At 41.6% G+C, this 23,513-nt stretch overlaps 1 protein-coding gene across 3 annotated transcripts in view; it reads left to right on the top strand.

The window, feature by feature from the left end:
• The window catches only part of LOC142150992 (uncharacterized), a 42,397-nt gene extending 19,299 nt beyond the window's left edge, over positions 1 to 23,098 (top strand). For 2 of the 3 annotated variants that reach the window (XM_075206236.1, XM_075206234.1), the window contains 5 exons: positions 11,770 to 11,961; positions 12,041 to 12,143; positions 12,264 to 12,361; positions 12,496 to 12,607; positions 20,869 to 23,098. In XM_075206236.1, the coding sequence (XP_075062337.1) occupies positions 11,770 to 11,961; positions 12,041 to 12,143; positions 12,264 to 12,361; positions 12,496 to 12,607; positions 20,869 to 21,932 (1,569 nt within the window). In that variant the 3' untranslated portion in view covers positions 21,933 to 23,098. The remainder of the gene's footprint in view (positions 1 to 11,769; positions 11,962 to 12,040; positions 12,144 to 12,263; positions 12,362 to 12,495; positions 12,608 to 20,868) is intronic. The other variant, XM_075206237.1, reaches the window with a different exon arrangement.
• The last annotated feature ends 415 nt before the right edge of the window (positions 23,099 to 23,513 follow it).

Genomic DNA, 23,513 nt, shown 5'->3' with positions numbered 1-23,513 from the left:
GGGGATTATAGTACTTTTTATAGCCCATGCTTTTTGTTCCCCAGCTCACCAGACTACAACTGCATTGTCCTATAACATGTGGCTAAGGGGACATTGTAATTCAGTGTACATATGTATATTGTTTATTGTATATTGATAACTTGAAGTAAGATTGCTATTCATTGTCCTTAAGCCGAAGCCAGGGGGATTGTGGGTAGGGATCAGGTTGCCAAGTGCTGGAGTAGAAAAACTAATTAGTGTCCATTGTTCTCACCAGGCTAGTCCAGAGAGAGGCTATCTAACAGGGGAGGTTCTCTGGAAGGACAGCTCATCTTCACTCCCCTGTCCAACCCCCCGTAGTCCAGCACTGACCAATAGTTAAATAAAACAGGGACATGACTGGAGAGTTGTGGGATTCTGGGAATGTCACAGTGACATCATTCTTACTGCTATAAATAAAACGGACATGACTGGAGAGGTGAGGGATTCTGGGAATGTCACAGTGACATCATTCTTACTGCTATAAATAAAACGGACATGACTGGAGAGGTGAGGGATTCTGGGAATGTCACAGTGACATCATTCTTACTGCTATAAATAAAACAGGGACATGACTGGAGAGGTGAGGGATTCTGGGAATGTCACAGTGACACCATTCTTACTGCTATAAATAAAACAGGGACATGACTGGAGAGGTGAGGGATTCTGGGAATGTCACAGTGACATCATTCTTACTGCTATAAATAAAACAGGGACATGACTGGAGAGGTGCTGTTAACCCTGTAAGGTCTACTGTTTGTAATATGTGCGGCGCTATGGAAACCTTGTGGCGCCTTATAAATAAGGGTTAATAATAATGAATGTTTAATTCTTTGGTGTGTTTTTATTTTATAGTTTTCCTTCCCATGAGCCTCTCCTCTCTGGCTCACAGCATGGTGTCCATTCTCACTTTGGTACTTTCTGCTCTGCCTCAGTCATCTCACCTGAACAGCTGTAAATTAGCAGCAGGTAGACGGTCTCAGATAGAAGTATCAGTCCCACAATCTTCACAGATGTTGGATATATTGAATTGGCCGCAGTATGTTGGTTTTCTCTTTATTCCAAACTGGGGGAAACTGCTACCATGGGGTTGTATGAGGGCACATGGAGTTGGCACTTAAATAGTTAAACTGTTAATGTAACTGTTGACAGAAGCTCCTCCCCTCTGCAACCCCTGATGCTCATCAGTGTTATTTAAGTGCCCAAGGAGTTGGGCTGTTCTCAGTACTGCTCTGCAGTACTTGCTGTTAGTTAAAATAGATTTTCTTTTATTTATTCTTATTATTGTTTATTTTTACTTAGGACAGGGTAAGTGCTGTAAGCAGCACTTACACCCACAGGATTAAATGGAGTACCGCTCCGTTCATTTCAGTTACGCTGGAAGATATCTTCAGTTAGAGGCAGTGACAGCCGCGCGTTGACGAGGCTGACACTGATTTCTCCTGACAGGTCCGCGCTGCCTCAGGCATAGAGCGTTGTGCCCTGATCAATGAGCCGCAATTACAAGGAGATACCAGGTCCCCCACTGAGGCGGAGGGGGGAACTTGGATCTCATCAGCCAAAAAAATGAGAGAGAAAACAGTGCGGGGAGTGAGAGCAGAGAAGCTCCCCCCACAATACCTAAATGAGAGGTGCACAGTTTACTGCTCCCCTCACAGAAGACGGGGACATCAGCTATTAAATTACAGCGGCTGACTCCTTCCCTCTTCATCCTCATACAAACCTTGGGTCCTCAGCAGCTAAGTACCCACTGGGGATTAACTACTTAATGAGGTTCCTTGTTGTGTGTGTGTGTATATATATATATATATATATATAGATATAGATATAGATAGATATAGTGCAGGAATCGGCGCTCAGGGTGTGATAATATTGGATAACAAGCCCAAAGTTCAGTGGATAATATAAGTCATAGCAGGACAGTGTCTCAAGATTATAAAGTTCAGTCTTGTAAATATGCAAAAGACAGTAAAACAGAACAATCAGAGGACTAGTGTATACTTGTGATAGCCCATCACCATACATACACCAGGGAATAAATAAATTGCTTATCTGCATAAAATGTTCTTCTTCAGAAGCAGGAAACGTTTAGCTGCATAACTGCTTCCAATATAGTAAACCCAGATTCACAGGTGTCACGATATTTCTCCGAGTAACCGCAGAATCAGCACATCTGTATATCTGCTTCTCAGTCATACACCACTCACAAAAGCTCTCCTCCACTCATCAGATATGGGGAAACAAGATAATGTGCCATATGGTGTAGTATTTCAAATAGCAGGTATTTAATTCAAGGTACATATAAAATGTGCACTCACAATAAATCAATCAAAAACAAGCTTATCTGTTATACAGGTTACACTGGTTACTGTAGCCGGCCCCTCAGGTATACACAGGAACTTCCCACAGTTTCCATACAAAAAACTAAATGGTTAGATAATCCAGATACACTCAGGACAGGTAGATACAGTCAGTGGAATAGGCCTCAACGCGTTTTGTCTAATGACTTCTTCAGGAGGACTGAAAACACTTCCTATCATCATAGGAGTGTATTTGTATATGGCGGCGGCTATTATGCGCATTGCGCGATCGCTACTGCGCATGCGCGGCCTAGCCGCGATTGCTATGCTGGTATCTAGGTCAACAATCCCTTTCTTTGTCAAGGGAGAGTTGCAATAGGTACATGGGGACATGGAGAAACTGGTGATTAGCACCAGAGAAGGTGTGTATAGTGTTTTATACGGCGATTTTAGCCGGCGGCCATCTTGTTTTTGGGCAAAACTACCCATAAGTTGAGTGTGTAAATAGTAATTCATTATGGGGGCCATTTTGATTAAGGGAAAAAGGGAAGAATATTCTCTTAATATTAAGCAGTGTTGTATAGTTTGCCAGTTACTTCAATATAACATTGTAACGTTGAAAAACATATGCTTATTAAAACAGTTGGATCATGATGAAAGTAATAACTGTTGTAGTGTTTAGCCGACATAAAGAGGTATAAAACTACAGGTATATCCTGAACATGTACATAAATAGCAGATTGTTAATAATAAACAATACATAAAATGAGGGATGTCTTAAGCCCAAATAGAAACCTATATAGCACATAAAAAACATACTAAAATACATAAGAAGCATAAAAAGCATCAATATAAAATATTCAATGTAAAATAATCAAAGAGGCAACATAAAAACGTAACATCATAATACACCGTTATGTGCATAAAATCATAAAAACGGTGTAATCTCATATCCTTCATTGAGACCGGCCGGGGCCAAAGTGTTAAGTTGGAATATCCAAAACATCCCCCGTCTAGACAGTTTAATCTGAATATCACCGCCTCTTGCACCCAGACTGACATTTTCTATTCCTTTAAACGTTAGGTGGTTGGGGTCAGAGTTATGTATACTATTGAAGTGTCTAGAGACAGAGTGTAATTTAATCTTATTTTTAATATTGCGAATATGCTCTTGTATGCGTATTTTCAATGGTCTTTTGGTTTTGCCTATGTACTTTAGGCCACAGGTACACTCAAGTAAGTAGATAACGGAGGTTGTCTGGCAATTCATAAATTGTTTGATGTTGTATTTCACACTGTTATTGTAATTATAAAATACCTTTCTGTCGGAGTTAGTAAACTTGCATATATTGCAGTGATTGCACTTATTGAAACCTTTAATTTCCAAAAAGGTTTGCCTAACATTTAGGTTCCTTTCGGGTAACATGCTGGGAGCCAGAGTATCCTTCAGATTCCTACTTTTGCAAAAGACTATATCAGGTTTTGTGGGTAGAATGTTCACTAAAATGGGATCCATCCTTAAAATGTCCCATTGTTTAGATAATGTGGACCTGATCCTATGTTCACATGCATTGTAGTTCGTAATGAAAGGGACATAACCTGTCTTGGTATCCCTATTCTTAAACATCATTAGTTCTGACCTTGTTAGTCTTTCAGTTTTGGCTAGGGCTTCTGAGATAAGCTGTTCTGGATAGCCTCTGTCTAAAAAGCGTTGTGCATACAAGGAAAGCTGTTCTTCGCATTGTGATTCGTTACTGCAATTCCTTTTAACTCTTGAGAATTGTGAAAAGGGAATATTTGACTTCCATTTCTTAACATGGCCACTTTTAAAATGTAGATAACTATTTGTGTCAACTGTCTTAATAAAATTCTGGAATTCGACCTTACTGTCAGAGCCTATTATCACTAGATCCAGGAATTCGATCCTATCCTTGCTACGATTAGCGGTGAATTTAAGATTGTAGTTATTACTATCAATGTACGTTAAAAATGAGTTTATAGATTCATCATCACCTTCCCATACCATAAGGATGTCATCTATGTACCTTTTATAGATTTTTATATGTTTGGAAAATGGGTTAGGGTTAAAAATATGCATTTGTTCCCAGCTTCCCATTAAAAGATTAGCGAAACTCGGTGCAAAAATTGTACCCATAGCGGTTCCCCACACCTGTAGATAAAAGGTATCTAAAAATTTAAAATAATTGTGGGTGAGAATAAAATGAATCAAATCACAAATAAAATCCTTATGTTCCAAAGACAATTCCGGGTGTGGGTCTAAAAATTCTCGGCAAGCACTAATGCCTTTAGTGTGTTCTATTGCTGTGTAGAGAGATTGCACGTCAATGGTGAGCCAAGTATAATTGGGATTCCAATTAAAATCTTTAAGAATATGCAGCACACTGGTGGTGTCTTTTAGATAAGACTCTAGTTTTGTTACATATTTACTGAGGAATATATTAACATATTCAGATGAATGAGACGTAAGAGAGTCAATTCCCGCAACAATAGGTCTCCCGGGGTGTTTATTCAAAGTTTTATGAATTTTGGGGAGATAATAAAAAATGGGGATAGTAGGGTTCAAAACAAGAAGGAACTGGTATTCATATTTCATAAGTATATGTTTACGTAGACCTTTTTAATAGTGTATCTCTCAAAATAGATATGTAGTCGCTGGTCGGATCATTCTGTAATTTAATATAAGATTTCTCATCATTTAGAAGTCTCTCAGCCTCTTCAATGTAGGCTGATCTATCAAGCAATACAACTCCTCCCCCTTTATCTGCTTGTTTGATAATAATTTCCTTATTATTTGTTAGAGTGTCTACAGCTAACAGTTCTTGTTTAGATAGATTAGGATTCTTGGGGTCTGACAAAGGTCCTTAATAACTAATTCCTGGAATAGATCTTTGGGGCTGCTTCTAGATTCCAATGGATAAAATTTTGAGGTTGGTTTGAGACCTGATTTGGATGTGCTCTCATAGTTGGTAATTATAGCAGTTTCTTTTCTAGCGAAATGTCTCTTGAGCGTTAGTTTTCTAGTGAACTTGTTTATGTCAATGAACATTTGAAACTTGTTTGGTTTCTGAGTGGGGGCGAAAGTGAGGCCCTTACTAAGTAGTGAAACTTTTGATGTTTTAAGTTGATGTTTAGAAAGATTAAATATGCCATTTTCTTTCAGCTTATCATTATCTACAATCATTACTTTCTCCTTATTTTTCTGAATGCCCCCTCGTTTTCCTCTTCTTCCGTGTATCTGCGTTTCATTGGTGAGGCTATTTTTATATTCTCTCTCACATGTCTCTTGTTTCCTCCTCTTTCGTGTAGCAATCGGACTGAGGACAAAAAATCATCACTATCGCTAGCGTCAGCTCTGTCTAGTGTCACAAATCTGTTTCTAAGTGGTAGTTGTTCTGTTGAGAGATGTTTCCTAGTCGGTGGACTAGGTCGTGGTCTTTTATGTGTGTGTTGGACAGTTTTCCAGTTGGTATCAGATTTGGGCACACTCTCTCAGGATATGAAATGTTTCTACTAGTGTGTTGGACTGTATTCCTTTTCCATTGTTTAATATTCTTAGTATCATAATCCTGTTTATCTCTCAAGAATTTTTTCTCTTTGATTCTAACAACTTCCGTTTCTACCTTTTCAAGTTTTTTATTGAGGACTTGTTCATTAATGCGATAGTCCTCCTTATCTCTATAGGGTTCTAACAATGAATCTTTTGTCTTAATTTCTTCCTCAATCTGTTGGAATAATTTTTTCTTTTATATATATCTAACTACAGTTTAGAGTTTTATTATAGAAGGCTCTAAAGTTAATGCAGACAGTATTTTAAATGAGTGTTCAGTTAAATTATTCTGAGACGTTCATTTTATTATCCAGATATTTCTGTACTGTTTTGAGGAATTAGCCAGGGTCAAAACAAACGTGGTTCTACTATCTATTATCTCTGTGGTGTGATTGTTTGTGGCCTCTCTGTTTTCCTTTTAAATAATAACACATACATTTTACTTGACATATACAAGTACTATTATACACATATAGTGGTTAAAACCTGAGTAGGAGCATGTCATGTTCATATAGGACTGCTCCCCCTACACACATTGGTATGATCCATTGGAGTCAGTGCAGGAGAGGTGACAGTTGAAGAACCTCCTGAGCAGTTTTACCTCAGACTCTGCCCTAGACCTGGTTGTGGGGGGATGAGACCTTACATCAGTTTTATCTTACACATCTGTACAAATTGATATCTGTAGAATATTTACATACTTTTACTAATTCCTTCACATAGATAGTCTTACTGTTGAGATTCTTTCTAAGATTTTTCCATTATGTATATTAACACAAATTGTGTTGGGGACTACAACTCTGGGTTTATCCCTGTAGAATTAGATATGTATGTGTATTTATATAAACACATAACTATATATATATATATATATATATATATATATATATATATATATATATATATATAAAAAGTTCAAAATAAATAAATGTTGTGTAACTGGGACTATTGATATAGAGTTGCAGGTTACTTATTTCTGTTGCATCATAAATATTGCGAAACATGTCTGACAAAAGTAAAACAAACAAGGTGGAATATTTTACATCTGCAAAATGTAAAACCAAACTAACCCAGTGGATGGTAAGATCTTGAGTCAGTTTGTGTGGACTGTGATGCAGATGGCTACAGCGGGTGTGTACAAGGGCATCACTCAGATGGGGATCCAGCATAGGCGACTGCATTGGGACAGTCAGTGGCGACGCTATTTCAGTTGCACGCCCATCCTGCAGAGATACTCGCAGTGGATGCGATTATCACTCTGCTTCAAAATGTATCAGTGCAACCTTCTAAGACAGCTGCCCTTACGACATCTTCAAAGGTTGCAGGGGAAGTCTGTCCTATCAACTCTCCTTGATTCCCAGGGTCAAATCCAAGTGGAAGTTTCTTGATCTACTTCATTAGTACAGAAACTTGAAAAATGAAATACATTTCTTGAGTCCACGAGAACTCAGACTTCCTGTAAAAGGCATAGGTCTGCTTATCCTCTCTTAGTGGTCTCTGATTCAGACCCCAGTGGGAAAGAGGCTGAAGAGGTGTGTAGTCTGCCTTCTTCCTTCTGAAGAGCTGACGAATCTCATTGAGTCAGCATGGAAACAGCTAGACAGAAAATTGATTGTACCGCCTAGGTTTCCTAGCTTCTTTTCACTTCGGCTGGGTGAGATGGCCCAATGGGAACAGGTACCATAAGGTGGATACACCTGTAACGCTTGGCATGCCTTACCACTCTTTCTGTACCTGGCTTGGCTACTTGTAAAAATAGCACTCACCGTAAAATAGAATGTTCTTTTGCAGACCATGCTTTCGTCCACACAAGTGGCTAGAGAGATAGAGACCTGGGCAGATCAGCTTGTTGATGGTCTACAGAATTCTGATTTGCTCCCTCTGGCATTACATCTGAATGAAGCCTCAGGATACCTGAGGTAGCTCGGAATGCAGCCTTAGTGTCTTCTTCCATCTCTGCATCATTAGTTACAGATGGAAGAATTTTGTGATTGTGTTCATGGAACGCAGATAACAAATCCAAAAAGTCCTTGGAATCGCTTCCTTATGTCAGCTCTGTTCTTTTAGGTGCAGAGCTATACAACATCATAAGTCAAGCTACAGGAGAAAAAAGTTTCTTCCTCCCTATTAATGTCCAGAAGACACGAAGACCTTGTTTTTATTCCTTTCGTCTACTCTGTGAGGGTGGCTTTTTAAACTGAGCAGTCTTACAGAGGTAAGCCAATCACTTCCAGGGACAATCCTTCCACAGAAGGGCAGACTGTCCTATTCCAACAAGTGTCCAGGGCCTAAGAACCCTGAAAAACCTGCAACCTGCCGGGATTCTTCTTAACCTTGTGGCTGTTGTGGATGGTTGGCTCTTTTTGTTCCTGAATCAATGGGCAGTTTCTGCTCAGGATCGGTGGATTACGGAATTCATGCAACGTGGCTACATGATAGACCTCCATAATCAGCCACCTCACAGTATATTTTCCACCACTCCACGAGACAAAGTAAAGAGATTGGCTATGAGATAGTTAATGCATTAATTATATATGCAGGAGTTATCTGCCAGGTCCCAGAGGGATAAAGGGGCAGAAGTTTCTATTCAAACCTCTTCCTGGTTCACAAGCCAGATGGCTCCTTTTCTCCCATCGCAGATTGCAGTCGGGGACTCCCACTTTCATTTCTGTTAGGCCTTCCCAAGGCTCCTTAAGTGCCTTGTAGAGACCATAAGTCTTTATAAAGTCTTTACAAATATCATGGCGGTCATGGCAGCATGTTTGTGTCCCCTAGACTTTGCATCAGTCTATACTTGGATAATTTGCTAGTAAAGGTTAACTCGGATCAGACCCTCCGGCTCCATCTTTCGGTGTTCAAACAAGTGCTGGAACTAAAATTTGCAATAATTCCAGTTGTTCCCCTGTCAGAGGATGTTTTTCATTGGCTTTATACTGGACACCAGACTGTAGAGTGTGTTTCTACCAATCAGCAAGGTGCATTTTCTTCAGGTCTACATCCTACTATGTATGAAACTAATAGGTGAGATGGTCTCTACCTTCCAAATGTTTCCGGACTGTTCCACTCTCGCATAGTTCAGATGCTCCATTTGTCTCCCAGAATGCGCCTTTCCCTTGGTTGGAGGCGGGTCTCCTAACGGTGGGCAGGTCCTTTGTTCTGTAGTCACAGGAATGTTGGAGCCGGATGAAGGAGACTCCCCAGATATTGTTCTGGGTGGAAATATATGTCCCGGCAAATTCTGCAATATATATTTATCCTGGGTGTAGATAATTGGGAGGCCGATTACCCAAGCAGACGCACCGTGTTGCTAGTGGAGTGGTTTCTACTCACGGAGGTGTTTCAATGGTTTGTCCAGAAGTGGGAACCTTCAGATGTGGCCCTCATGGCATCTCAACAAAACCGCTAGGTGCCCAGGTTCTGCTCAGGACCAGAGACCCCTTGGCATTCATGGTGGATGACATCAGACACTGCGGAATTTCAGTGATCCTGATTGCACCCAATTGGCCATGTCGAGCCTGTTATGCAGACTTACTGCGCATGACAGTTGGTAAACAGTGACAACTTCTACATCGCTTCTGCAGTGAGAGTTTCTGGACTTTGGGCGCTCTTGTTCAACTTATCTGGTATTCCATACTGACAGGGCTGTATTTTGCAAGATACCTTCCTTCCAAACAAAAGTGGTTTGGTTTTCATCTTATTCAAGAGATTATGTTCCCAGTCTTCTGGAGGTGACTGCCTCTTCAAATAAGGGATCCTTAACGTCATTGGATGTGGTCCATGCTCTAAGAATGTTTGTGGACAGCACGTCCACAATGCGGAGGTTGGATTCCCTTTTCTTGTATGATCCTCACAACAGTGATTGGCTGCCTACAAAACAAACTGCTGCTAGGTGGATAATGTTCCCCGTCAGACAGGCTTATATCAGTTCTGATCGGCCTGTACTTGATCGCGTCGCCGTGCATTTCCTCAGTTCTGTGGAGAACCTCTTGGGCTGCGCGCAACGGTGCATTGGCAGATTAACTCTGCCTTGCACCAACCAGGTTCTCTGTCCACACTTTACCTGGTTTTACCGTTTTCATGTTTTTGTGTCTCATGACGCATGTTTTGGCCACAAAGTTATGCAGGACAGATTGACAGAGCTTTCCCTCCCTCAAAGGGCTACTTTAGAATGTCCTCATGGTAGCAGTGTCGCCCAGATTGGATGAAAGAGAAAAGAGGATTTTTGTACTTACGTTAAATACTTTTCTCTGATTCTATCTGGGGGACACTGCGTTCCCGCCATTCGCTCTTCTGTTGCTTTTATTGGTTGTATGCTATTCTGTTTTCCTTCCTTGGGGCTTTTCAATTACACTGTGGAGCTTCAGGGGTTGCAGAGGGGAGGAGCTTCTGTCAACAGTTACATTAACAGTTTAACTATTTAAGTGCCAACTCCATGTGCCCTCATACAACTCCATGGTAGCAGTGTCCCCCAGATGGAATCAGAGAAAAGGATTTAATGTAAGTACAAAATCCTCTTTTTTCTATCACTAGCTGATACTTTGTAACTGAGTTTTACAAATCTTGGGATGATTTCCATTTGCTGGAGTTTTTATTAGAGGTTCAAGGGATACAAGAAATGCTTATTTTTCAAATATAGCCCCTACCTTAGCTGTAACTGTTTCCTATATGCACTGTCCATTAGAGTGTATATATCACTTACCTCTCCTACTATCTTTCAAAGGTCGGCCATTCTGAGCCCCCACTTTAAACTCCTCTTACTGTTTGCACTGATTTATCCAAGCAGATGACAGATCCATGGGGGCCGGCTGTAGATTGAGGACTCAGATAGGTGGGCTCACTGAAGATGTCCGGAGCTGCAGGAGGGTGGGGTGCGGCATATCGATACCGAATACCCCGACAACACCCCGACATGATGATTCCGAAGGGCTTCTTAACGACGATCACCGATGACGACTACTGTTGAAAGCGACTTGAACCAATCACGAAAAAGTAATAAGCCGGCTCCTCTTCATGACGTCATTCACCATGGTGACGGGATTATCGCTGCTGTTAATGGTGTAATGTAAGTATGAGCCTATGTACAATGCAGTAGGCTTTGTAAACTACATTGTACATAGGCTCATACTTACATTACACCATTAACAGCAGCGATAATCCCGTCACCATGGTGAATGACGTCATGAGGGGAGCCGGCTTATTACTTCTTCGTGATTGGTTCAAGTCGCTTTCAACAGTAGTCGTGAACGGTGATCGTCGTTAAGAAGCCCTTTGGAATCATCATGTCGGGGTGTTGTCGGGGTATTCGGCATCGATATGTTGTACCCCACCCTCCTGCAGCTCCGGACATCTTCAGTGAGCCCACCTATCTGAGTCCTCTATCTACAGCCGGCCCCCATGGATCTATCATCTGCTTGGATAAATCAGTGCAAACAGAAAGAGGAGTTTAAAGTGGGGGCTCAGAATGGCCGACCTTTGAAAGATAGTAGGAGAGGTAAGTGATATATACACTCTAATGGTCAGTGCATATAGGGAACAGTTACAGCCAATTATTGAAAAATAAGCATTTCTTGTATCTCTTGAACCTTTAATAAAAACTCCAGAAAATGGAAATCGGTGATCATCAGTAAGGAACCCTTCGAAATCATCATGTCGGGGTAAGTGTTGTCGGGGTATTCATTATCGATATGCTGACTACCACGGCTGCAGGAGAGGTAAATGCTATATACACTCCAAATTCCTGTATATAGGAAATAGTTACATATAGGATATGGGTCGTAATTATGGAATAGAATAGAATTATTGTTTATTTTCCACAATTAACCCCTAAATAAAATTCCAAATATGTGGATTTTTATTCACCTGGATATCTCTCTCCATACACAGGATTACACAGCAGTGATAAAGAGACCTGGTGAGTGTGTGACACCCACGACCCGCCCCTGTGTGTCAGGAGGATTGAGCAGGGCCCAGAGCCCCATCACGATGCCTGAACCTCATTCACTGACACGTGAGGGAAACAATGACCAGAAGATCCTGGAACTGACCAACAAGATCATTCAGCTGCTGACTGGAGAGGTGACTGCTGGGAATGGGACATTATACATTAACATTATGGGATATGTCTGGATGATGACTATGTCATTGTGTATGTCAGGTTCCTATAAAGTGTCAGGAAGAGGAGTGGGAGAAATTGGAAGGGCCCAACTGTCTGTACGAGGATGTGAAGATGGAGAATCACCAGCCCCTCACATCACAGGGTAAGAGGAGACTTTCATTTATTGTAAAAGAAGAGATCAGTTTTGAGGGCCATCTAGATACACTCATCATCTGATAATCATATATAAGCAATGTACTCAGTCACTGTGTGTTCCCTACAGATGGATCCAGTAACAGAAATACCCCAGAGAGATATCTTCATCCTCTTTATTCACAGGATTGTACAGAGGAAATTCCCAGGAACCCACAGGAGTATCAGGTAGATTTTAGGGTCTCACCAAATTCCAAAATTACTTTTAATTATACATTCTGTAAAATAGCTGTATGGATCTAACATAGATATTCTTCTGTTTTATATAATTTTATAATGTTTCTATTTTGTGGGTTATTTAGGATAATATCCTGACTGATATTAAAGTAGAAATTACAGATGGAGAGGAAGAGACGTATGTGAGGGGTGATCAGCAGTGTAAGGAGGAGGAAATCACTACAGATATCAGCTCAGGTGAGTAATAAGCACTTATTACAGAAAAGAGTCAGTGTTTCAGGTTGAATGAGGTTCTTTCGGTTTCAAAGAGTTAATGACTCATGAATGCAAGATTTATTGTAACGTTTACCTTTATTTTTACGATAAACATAACATAAAAGAAAAAGTAAAGCAAATACTTCGCTTCCAATATGTTCAAGTAACAGTCAATTTCCAGGACCCCTCTTTCACACAAATGCTGGAAAAACAATAGACACCTTTCTTCATCAAGGTCCAGTCATGAGGCAAGGGTCTCTCTGGCTGCATTCCAGTGTTATACACAGAGAACAAAGGGTCTTGGAATCAACTTACATATAAGGGTATGAATATATTTTCAGACTTGCTGTTGGTGTTAGGCTGCTGGCCCTGATTACCAACCCACAGAACTAGATGACGGAGATCTTCGTCTATAGCAGCCTTTCCCTTAGAGCTTGACGCGCTCACCGGTACTCTGATGCCCCCAGGACTTAGCTCCAAGTGTAGTGTGGGTTGGTAATGCAGGACCACAGCTGTGGGCCAGGACACTGGTAGAAGGCAACGGGTAGTCAAAACGATAGCCAAGGTCAAGGGTCACAGGCAAGCAGGTTAATCGATAAACACGCCAGAGGTCGGAGTCACAGGCACGGTAGCAAGGTCCAAGGTACAGGCTGAAGGGTCAGGGTCACGAGCAAACAGGCAGAGTCCAAATTCTAGGCAGGGGGTCATACACAAGAAATCAGTCCAACAGGTTTCCACCAACACAATACAGGAGCAGGTTAGCTGACAGGCAAACTGGACGCTATAACCGGCAGTGAGGCTCAGACCTCACTGCCTTAAATACTGCTGATAGCCAATCAGAGCCTAGCTCTGAAACAATCACAGCCCCCCTGTTAATTACTAGTCAAAGGTATTTAATCAGCTCACAGGCGGACCTGTCACACATGCGCCCGGCTACTCAGCCTGCCGGAGCGCCTACAGTCTATTTTCGGTGTCCGGCCGTTGCCCTGGAGGTAATGTGTGTCCGCGACTGTCTAACAGTACCCCTTCCCCCTTGAGGAGGGGTTAAAGAACCCTGACACCCAGGTTTCCTAGGAATTTTTTTAAAAAATTGTGTTAGATGTTTGGTAGCGTGAAGCCGTCATCGTGGAACCCAGGACCGCTCTTCCAAACCACGATTCTTCCACTGTATTATTATTATTATTATTATTATTAATATTTATTTATAAGGCGCTACAAGGCATCCGCAGCGCCGTACAGAGACAAACAAAATCACAATACAATGGGAGACAGCACAGTACAGTAAACACAGCAACTCAGTACGCTCAATGCACAGCTAGAGAGGGCGGGGAAGGGGGAGGGAGGATCCGAAAACGACGGGGCCCAAGAAGGGGGGCGCGGAAGACAGGGAGACCCCCAGGGGGGAGGAGGGAGCGAAAGTGGATGTGGGGTGGAGGACCTTTGAGGAGGAGGGCTAAGTAGCTGGAGAGCAGAGTTAGAAGTGGTGGAAACAGGAGGAGAGATGGCCCTGCTCAGAGGAGCGTACAATCTAAGGGGAGGGGTGGACAGACAGAGAGACGCAGGGGAGAGAGGGAGAGTAGGGGGACAGAGGCAGAAGATAAGGTAGGAAGTTAAGTGGGAGACAGAAAGGCTTTAAGAAAAAGGTGGGTTTTTAGGGCCCGTTTGAAGCTGGACAGATTAGGGGAAGTTCATTAGGGGAAGTATTAGAAAGTGCACCTGACCCTGCACCTTCTTAAAATCGAGAATCTTCTGAATGATGTATTTTTGAGGTTTGTTCCAATTCAGTACATGCGGACTTGATGGCTGGGATAGATCTGGGTATAGCACAGGCTTAAGCAGAGAGCAATGGAATGTGTTGGGGATCCTCAACGAGCCAGGAATTTTCAATCTGAAAGCTACAGAATTAATTTGCTTGACAATAAGGAAAAGGACCGATGAATTTAGGCCCCAGTTTCCTGCAAGGCTGTCTGAGCCTAATATTGCGTGTAGAAAGCCACACTTTCTGGCCCACTTTGAAGGAGCAGGTGGTACGGTGGCGATCCGAATTTTTTTTTGCAAAGAATGAGGCCCGTTTTAAAGGGGATTGCACTTTTTCCCAAATGACCTTGAGATCATTGGCTGTAGAACGAATCTCCGGAATACCAGCGGATTTGAGAGAATACAAGGAATTGGATCTGGAATGAAAACCAAAATTACAGTAGAATGGAGAGGTTTGAGTTGATGAATGACATGAATTGTTATAGGCGAATTCTGCCCAAGGTAACAAGGAGGACCAGTTGTCGTGAAATTATGAAGTGTAACATCGTAAGAACTGCTCTAAGGACTGGTTGACCCTCTCAGTTTGCCCATTAGATTGAGGGTGGTATGCAGACAAAAGGCTAATCTTGATTCCAAGAAGGGTACAAAAGGATTTCCAGAATTGTGCAATAAATTGGGAACCATGATCAGACATGATGTCAGTAGGAAGTCCATGGAGATGGAATATACGCGGAATGAACAGGATAGCCAAATCTCCAGCACTAGGAAGCCTGGTTAACGGTATGAAGTGTGACATTTTGTTGAACCGGTCTACTACGACCCATATGGTGTTGTGTCCTGCAGAGAGTGGCAGATCGACTATAAAGTCCATAGACAAGTGTGTCCAGGGTTTTGCAGGAATGGGCAAAGGAAACAACTGGCCTACAGGACGATTCCTGGGGACTTTACTCCTGGTGCAACCCTCGCAAGAGAGGACATAACTTTTGAAATCAGCAGACAATGATGGCCACCATACCATACGGGAGAGGATTTCTAAAGTTTTATAAATTCCAGGATGTCCAGCAGTCTTACTATCGTGTGCTTCTGCAAGGACCGCCTTCCTTAAATGAACTGGAACAAAAAAACATCCTTCTGGAGTATTATTAGAAGCTAATCTTTGAAACCTGCGAAGCTTGATGCTCAGGTCTTGTGTTAACCCAGCATGGATTAAGGAGGAGGGAATGATAGGCACAGGATCTGAAACTGGAACATGATGTGCCAAGAAGCTTCTAGATAGAGCATCCTCTCGGACATTTTTAGAACCTGGCCGGTAGGTGATCATAAAATTGAAGCGGGTGAAGAATAACGACCAATGGGCCTGTCTGGGGTTCAGGCGTTTGGCTGACTGAATGTATTGCAAAATTTTATGGTCCGTTATAATGGAGATTAGATGTGTAGTACCTTCCAGCCAATGTCGCCATTCCTCAAAGGCCCATTTAATTGCCAGTAGTTCCCGATTGCCCACATCATAGTTGGCTTCTGCTGAGGAGAACTTACGGGAACAATAAGCACATGGATGTAGGCGGTGAGTATGAGGATCCTTTTGAGATAAGATAGCACCAGTACCGACGTTGGAGGCATCGACTTCTAGAAAAAAATGTACTTCGGGATCTGGAATCTGGATGTCTAAGGACCTGAGCAGATACAAAGGCTTTTTTCAAGGTTTCAAATGCGGTTACTGCTTGGGGTGACCAATTAGATGGATCCATTCCTTTGCGGGTCAGGGTGACAATAGCCACAATATCAGCAAAGCCCCGAATTAATCTTCTATAATAATTGGCAAAGCCCAAAAACCTCTGCACTCCCTTGAGATTATTAGGTTGTAACCAATCCAGGATAGCTTAAACCTTGGTTGGATCCATGTAGAACCCCTCAGAAGAGATTACGTAACCCAGAAATGATACCTTCTGCACCTCAAACTTACACTTTTCCAGTTTGGCGTAAAGGTGGTGTTCCCGTAGTTTCTGTAGAACCTGCTTGACGTGACCCCGATGTATAGATAACGACTTGGAGTATATGAGGATATCGTCTAAGCAGAGAATTACAAAGTAATTGAGGAACTCACGAAGAACTTCGTTAATCAGATCTTGGAACACTGCAGGTGCGTTGCGAAGACCAAACGGCATGACCAGATATTCATAGTGGCCAGAATGTGTATTGAACGCCGTCTTCCATTCATCTCCTTCTTTGATACGGATGAGGTTATATGCTCCACGAAGGTCGATTTTAGTGAAGACTGTAGCACCTCTTAATTGATCGAATAATACTGAGATGAGAGGAAGGGGATAGGTGTTCTTGACTGTAATAAGTTTTAGTCTTCTATAGTCGACACAGGGTCTTAGACCCCCATCTTTCTTGGATACGAAGAAAGATCCAGCTCCTACTGGAGATTTAGATGGCCTGGTGAAACCCTTTTCTAAGTTTTCGTCAATGTAATCCTTCATGGATTTGGTCTCCGAGCCAGAAAGAGAGTACAAGCGTCCTTTGGATAACTTTATTACCACAATAAAGACATAGGCCTTGTGACCGTCTTTTGTCTCTTTCCTCAGGAGAAAGGCAATACGCCCCTGACTGCATAGGCTCCTCAACATCTGTGGGAACTGGAATAAATGCAGACGAAAAGGAAGATGCCTCTTTCTCTGTCTTCCTCTCCTTGATTCTCCTATCAATTTTAATGGCGAGTTGCATAAGGTTCTCCAACAAGGTGGGGGAAGGATACTGCACAAGTGAATCTTTAATCTGCTCTGACAGTCCTAGGCGAAACTGGCTGTGTAACGCTGGATCATTCCATTCACTGTCAGGCGACCATCTGCAGAATTCAGCGCAGTATTCTTCTGCCAAACGCCGGCCTTGCTTTAAGGCCCGTAGATGAGCCTCAGCGGAGGCAACTCTATCTGGGTCATCGTAGAGCAGACCCAATGCGTTAAAGAAAGCTTCCGAAGATTGCATGATGGGACTCGTCTGTGGCAGAGTGAAGGCCCAAGACTGGGGGTCACTCTGCAGGAGGGAGATGACAATCCCGACTCTCTGCTGTTCTGAACCAGAAGACCAAGGTCTCAGCCGAAAGTAGAGCTTGCAGCTCTCCTTAAAGTTTCGGAACAGGGTTCTATTTCCAGAGAACCGGTCCGGCAAATTTAACTTGGGTTCACCGGCGGGACCTGAAATGGCTAGTGTAATCCGGGAGTCCTCCTCTTGAGCGGACAAACGCTGGGACAATCCCTGGACCATTTGATAAAGGGTCTCCACATGACCCGCCATGGCTTGAAACGGAGACAATTTGGTTACGCTTTCATCCATCCCAATTTCGTCTCCGGACTGTCTGTATGGCCGGTTATAATGTTAGGCTGCTGGCCCTGATCACCAACCCACAGAACTAGATGACGGAGATCTTCGCCTATAGCAGCCGCCTTTCCCTTAGAGCTTGACGCGCTCACCGGTACTCGGATGCCCCCAGGACTTAGCTCCAAGTGTAGTGTGGGTTGGTAATGCAGGACCACAGCTGCGGGCCAGGACACTGGTAGAAGGCAGCGGGTAGTCAAAACGATAGCCATGGTCAAGGGTCACAGGCAAGCAGGGTAATCGATAAACACGTCAGAGGTCGGGGTCACAGGCACGGTAGCAAGGTCCAAGGTACAGGCTGAAGGGTCAGGGTAACGAGCAAACAGGCATAGTCCAAATTCCAGGCAGGGGGTCATACACAAGAAATCAGTCCAACAGGTTTCCACCAACACAATACAGGAGCAGGTTAGCCGACAGGCAAACTGGACGCTATAACCGGCAGTGAAGCTCAGACCTCACTGCCTTAAATACTGCTGATAGCCAATCAGAGCCTAGCTCTGAAACAATCACACCCCCCCTGTTAATTACTAGTCAAAGATATTTAATCAGCCCACAGGCGGACCTGTCATACATGCGCCCGGCTACTCAGCCTGCCGGAGCGCCTACAGTCTATTTTCGGTGTCCGACCGTTGCCCTGGAGGTAATGTGTGTCCGCGACTGTCTAACAGTACCCCTTCCCCCTTGAGGAGGGGTTAAAGAACCCTGACACCAACGGTCGTCCCGAAATACTTGAAGTGATGTTCAGGTTGTCATAGCGACGGCCGGGACGCCAGAAGGAGGTAATGTGTGTTGCGGCGGTGCCCGCGGCCGCCGCGACTGTCTAACAGTTGGTACATTCCTGATAAGAGAGAATATATTCTCGCTCATGTGCAGAAGCATCTGAGACACCGCCCTGGTCTATGTGGAGATGTCTCGGCCCAGCCTTTGATCAGAGAAGCATTTTACAATACACACAGAAAAGTATGAATACAACAAAAATAGGCCTGTTACAGTCACATACTCAGCTTATTTAGTCAATATATCAGTCATATATTCTACACCTTCCTCTGTCAGTAAAAACTAATGAGGATAAAGGATGGGACAGTCAGGAGCCATCAGCCCCTATTAGACTCCTGTTCTCCTCACATCATATCATTGTGTGCTACCATCCCAGAGATCTGACCAGTCTCCTCCTCACATCATATCATTGTGTGCTACCATCCCAGAGATCTGACCAGTCTCCTCCTCACATCATATCATTGTGTGCTACCAGCCCAGAGATCTGACCAGTCTCCTCCTCACATCATATCATTGTGTGCTACCATTCGGGAGATCTGATCAATCTCCTCTCACATCATATCATTGTGTGCTACCAGCCCAGAGATCTGACCAGTCTCCTCACATCATATCATTGTGTGCTACCAGCCCAGAGATCTGACCAGTCTCCTCCTTTACCCATGAATATCCTGTACTGTAGATCCTGGGATACTACCTATAATCCTCTCTATGACCACGTGTCATTACTCATCTTCCCTGTGTAATAATCCAGGAACAGTTTATCCTCAGCCATAAAGTAGCAATGTAATGCTAATGCAAAATATGAGATTATCCCCCTTCCTCTGAGATCACATACACCCCATCACAAAGTACACTAAACACAAATTCCACCTTCTGACACACGGATCTATAACCACACACCCATAATTGTACAATCTACGTGCTTGGATGCTCTTTATCTGCTGAGCTTAGTCTGTACCCTGCTCTGCCTTTATACTTTACTATGTACTGTTGCCCATCTGTGTCCTGCTCCGTTCTCCTACTCTGTCCTGATGCTCTCCTCTGCTCTGTACAATGGTGTAAGACCTAAGAGTAGTGTAAACCCATATCCAGGACTCACTGCTGATTTAACACATGCCTACTCTACTTTTGAGGCTCCAGTGTTTGTATATGAGGACAGTGTCCAGATGGAAAATGTCCCTGGCTAATGAGTCTTCCTGTCCTAGGATCCTGGCTGGGCATTGTGTAAAGTCTAAAAAGTCTAAAATTAAAATGAAAAAACATAAAACGCTGAGGACAGAAACGTCACTACTTCTTCAACATATAGATACTTTGGGCCTGATTTAGTCGGAGGGAATTTAGACTTAACTCGTAAATGTAAATTGCATCACGTAATTTACACAGTATTCCAAGTCACACAAATCTTTAGATCGTGCAACTCAGAATACTATGCAAATTGCATAAACACACCTCTTTATCTGCCTTATGGGCCGGCGTGCATGATACACTTAAGTGTATCAGTCATAGCGACCCTGTAAGGCAGATTAATGAATAAAAAATGAATGTAAAAAAGAAATTGTGCTTCTTCCCCCACTAACAGCACTCGGGTTGGATAAGCTGTTTGGGAGGGGGTGCAAATCTTTTTTTAAAATGTAATAATTTTTTAAAATCTTTTTAACACAACAAGGTCTGTTGCACCAGCAGAAAGCACCCGCAAAAGATCAGTCTCCTAAAGACCTATTTGCGGCTGTGCTTTCAGCTTTGCGTAGCATGTAAAGTGCTTGAACACACCTTTACATTGCTAGGTTCACCCACTAACTTCCCCGTTCCACCTCTCTAACCACAGAGAGGTGCAAGGAGGAGATCCATCTAAGTCAGAATACAAGTTGAGACGGATCCTTGGCTAAAAGTGCTGTTTGCACTGATTAGTTAAACTTGCGTCCAACTCTAAATCAGGCCCTATATGTTTTATAGTTAAAAAACAATATATTGGCACAATCATATAAATTTCTTATTATACAATAGCCAATTCCTGTTGGTTCACCAATTAAGGTAACAATCAAACCACACATAAAGGCTAAGTAAATGCAGAACCGTTTTGTGGTTATTACAGTGTGTAAAGTCTGCATTTTGGCTGGAGTTGATGAATCTGGATGTGATCTGCATGTCACTTTGACTGGGTCTATGCATTGTGCTTGGTGCAGTTTTATAATTATCATGAAGAGTTTGTAGTTTGCAAATTAAAATTAAACATCTGAACATTTCAACTTAATCATAGTATGAAAATGTTGGGCATTTTAATGTTAATTTAAAATTAGATGTCTGTTTCCATACATTTATTTTGTTTTCAGCAGATGGATGTAAACACTGGAATATCTCAGAAGGAAAATTCATTGTGTCAACAGATTGTGAAATAGAAGATAACATCACACAAGATTCTCCTGGAGAAAACCCCATTGCCCTAAATATACATCCAATACTTCACAGAGCAAATAAATCATCTGACCCCTCTGATCATGAGAAATATTTTCCCGATAACAAAAGCTTTACAGTTACATTATCTCTTCATAAAAAGCAGATCAGGCATAGACCTAAGAAACCATTTCCATGTTCTGCGTGTGGGAAATGTTTTTCACAGAAAGTAACTCTTGTTAATCATCAGAGAACTCACACAGGTGAGAAACCATTTCCCTGTTCTGAGTGTGGGAAATATTTTTCACGAAAATCAATTCTTGTTAATCATCAGAGACATCACACAGGTGAGAAACCATTTCCCTGTTCTGAGTGTGGGAAATATTTTTCACGAAAATCAATTCTTGTTAGTCATCAGAGAACTCATACAGGTGAGAAACCATTTCCATGTTCGGAGTGTGGGAAATCTTTTACACGAAAATCAATTCTTGTTAATCATCAGAGACATCACACAGGTGAGAAACCATTTCCCTGTTCTGAGTGTGGGAAATATTTTTCACGAAAATCAATTCTTGTTAATCATCAGAGACATCACACAGGTGAGAAACCATTTCCATGTTCGGAGTGTGGGAAACGTTTTACACAAAAATTATATCTTTTTGAACATCAGAGAACTCACACTGGTGAGAAACCATTTTCTTGCTCTGTGTGTGGGAAATATTTTGCAGGTAAATCATCTCTTGTTGAACATCAGAAAACTCACACAAGTGAGAAGCCACTGCCATGTACTGAGTGTGAAAAATGGTTTAGAAACAAACCAAAACTTATTAGACATCAGAGAACTCACACAGGTGAGAAACCATTTCCCTGTTCTGAGTGTGGGAAATGTTTTGCACAGAAATCAGAAATGATTAGACATCAGAAAATTCACATAGGACCAAAGCAATTGGATATGAAACAAGGTTGCTGCGATTCTCCAAATATTGTGAAATCAATTGATTAAAATAGATGATATAGCAGTACATAGCTTGGCGAAAACAATCCAAACATTTTACTGACCCAGGTGCTCACCTCAAGTCAGATGTAAATCATGCTGAATAAATAGGGCGGCACGCAAGGATTTGAGCCAGAGATAAAGTGTCAAAAATTAATTTTAATCCATTATGTACAATGTTTCAGTTAATCCAAAACGTTCATCAGTGATAGCATACTCAACATTGAATGTAATAAGGTAATATATAGACGTGTGTTACTCATCCAGGTGCAAGAGTTTAGCGTGAATATCCGTCATTTCGCGTTAGCAATTAGCGTGCTGGTGAAATCCTGAAACTAAACTATGACAACCAGTGAAACCCAATAGGGAAGAGAGAAAAGGACATGTGATTAATCTCTGGAAGAGTCCCGTGTGTGTTAAGGAGTCAGCGATCAAGACGCTGTGAGATAGAGAAAGTGTGCCTATAAGTAATCCCTTTATTCGCAGCTTGTAATAATGTAAAGATAAAGAAATGTGTTCAAATAAGTAAATACAGAAATTAGAGTTTCCACAGCTAAAGGTTGTGGATACACAAATAAATTGATAAGGTTGGATAATACTTATATTTGGGAAGATCATTTATCCCTTCTTTATGCCAAGAAAAGGTATCTAGTCACAATATTCAATTATGCATGGTATGGGAAAAGAAGAATATATGTAGACATAGCGTCATTTTGTAATATCATTGCAATCCTTTTGTATGTGTTCAGGTGAATAATTTTTCAATTTTTGTTAAGGTTTTTTTCGATATGGAGATTGCGTAGGATATAAGACCATTAAAAACAAAAAATTCAAAACTTACACAATTTACCCACAATGGCATTACATATAAAATTGATTAATTCATTACATGTAATGCAAAAAATCTTATATATATTTTAGAATGTTGCAGATTACTATATGTAGGGAAAACATCTAGACCACTGAAAGAAAGAATATCAGAACTTTTATATAATATTAAAACAGGAAAAGACACATTCTGTAAACAAATCCATAATTGCTCTACAAAGATTTTTGTGGCATACAAGTAGCCAATCAGTTGGAAACAGAAATTTAGAAAAAATACAAATAAATTAAATGCTCTTGTCCCTTATGGTCTAAATAAGGAGTTTGAAATAAAATGTTTTTTAAGCTGATTATGTTGCTTTGTTGTCTTTCCCCCCCCCCCTTCTTTTCAGATGTAGGATCATCATTCCTTCAATTCCACAGCAATAATTATTAATATTATTTTGAAATAAACATAAATAATTCATTGTAATTGATCTTATGATACCATCATACATTGTAATTTCTATTATATGCACATAAGAGATCTAAATTAATTAAATGACATTTAGATGTCCCTATATGTATATATATTTTTGTATTTTTACTTTATTTCTTTCTTTCATGTTTTTCTAAAGGAAGACCATTTATAATATGTTCAACATAAACAGCCTTGTAATATTATTATTTTTATTATAATGCAAAAGTCTAACTACCATAGACTCTGTTTTGCATAATACTGTATAGTTAAGTTGATTCCCGATGTGGAACGCAGAAGAACTTACT

This window comes from Mixophyes fleayi, chromosome 4 (assembly GCF_038048845.1).
Source record: "Mixophyes fleayi isolate aMixFle1 chromosome 4, aMixFle1.hap1, whole genome shotgun sequence".
Classification (NCBI taxonomy): domain Eukaryota; kingdom Metazoa; phylum Chordata; class Amphibia; order Anura; family Limnodynastidae; genus Mixophyes; species Mixophyes fleayi.
This window is presented reverse-complemented; position numbering and strand designations above follow the sequence as displayed.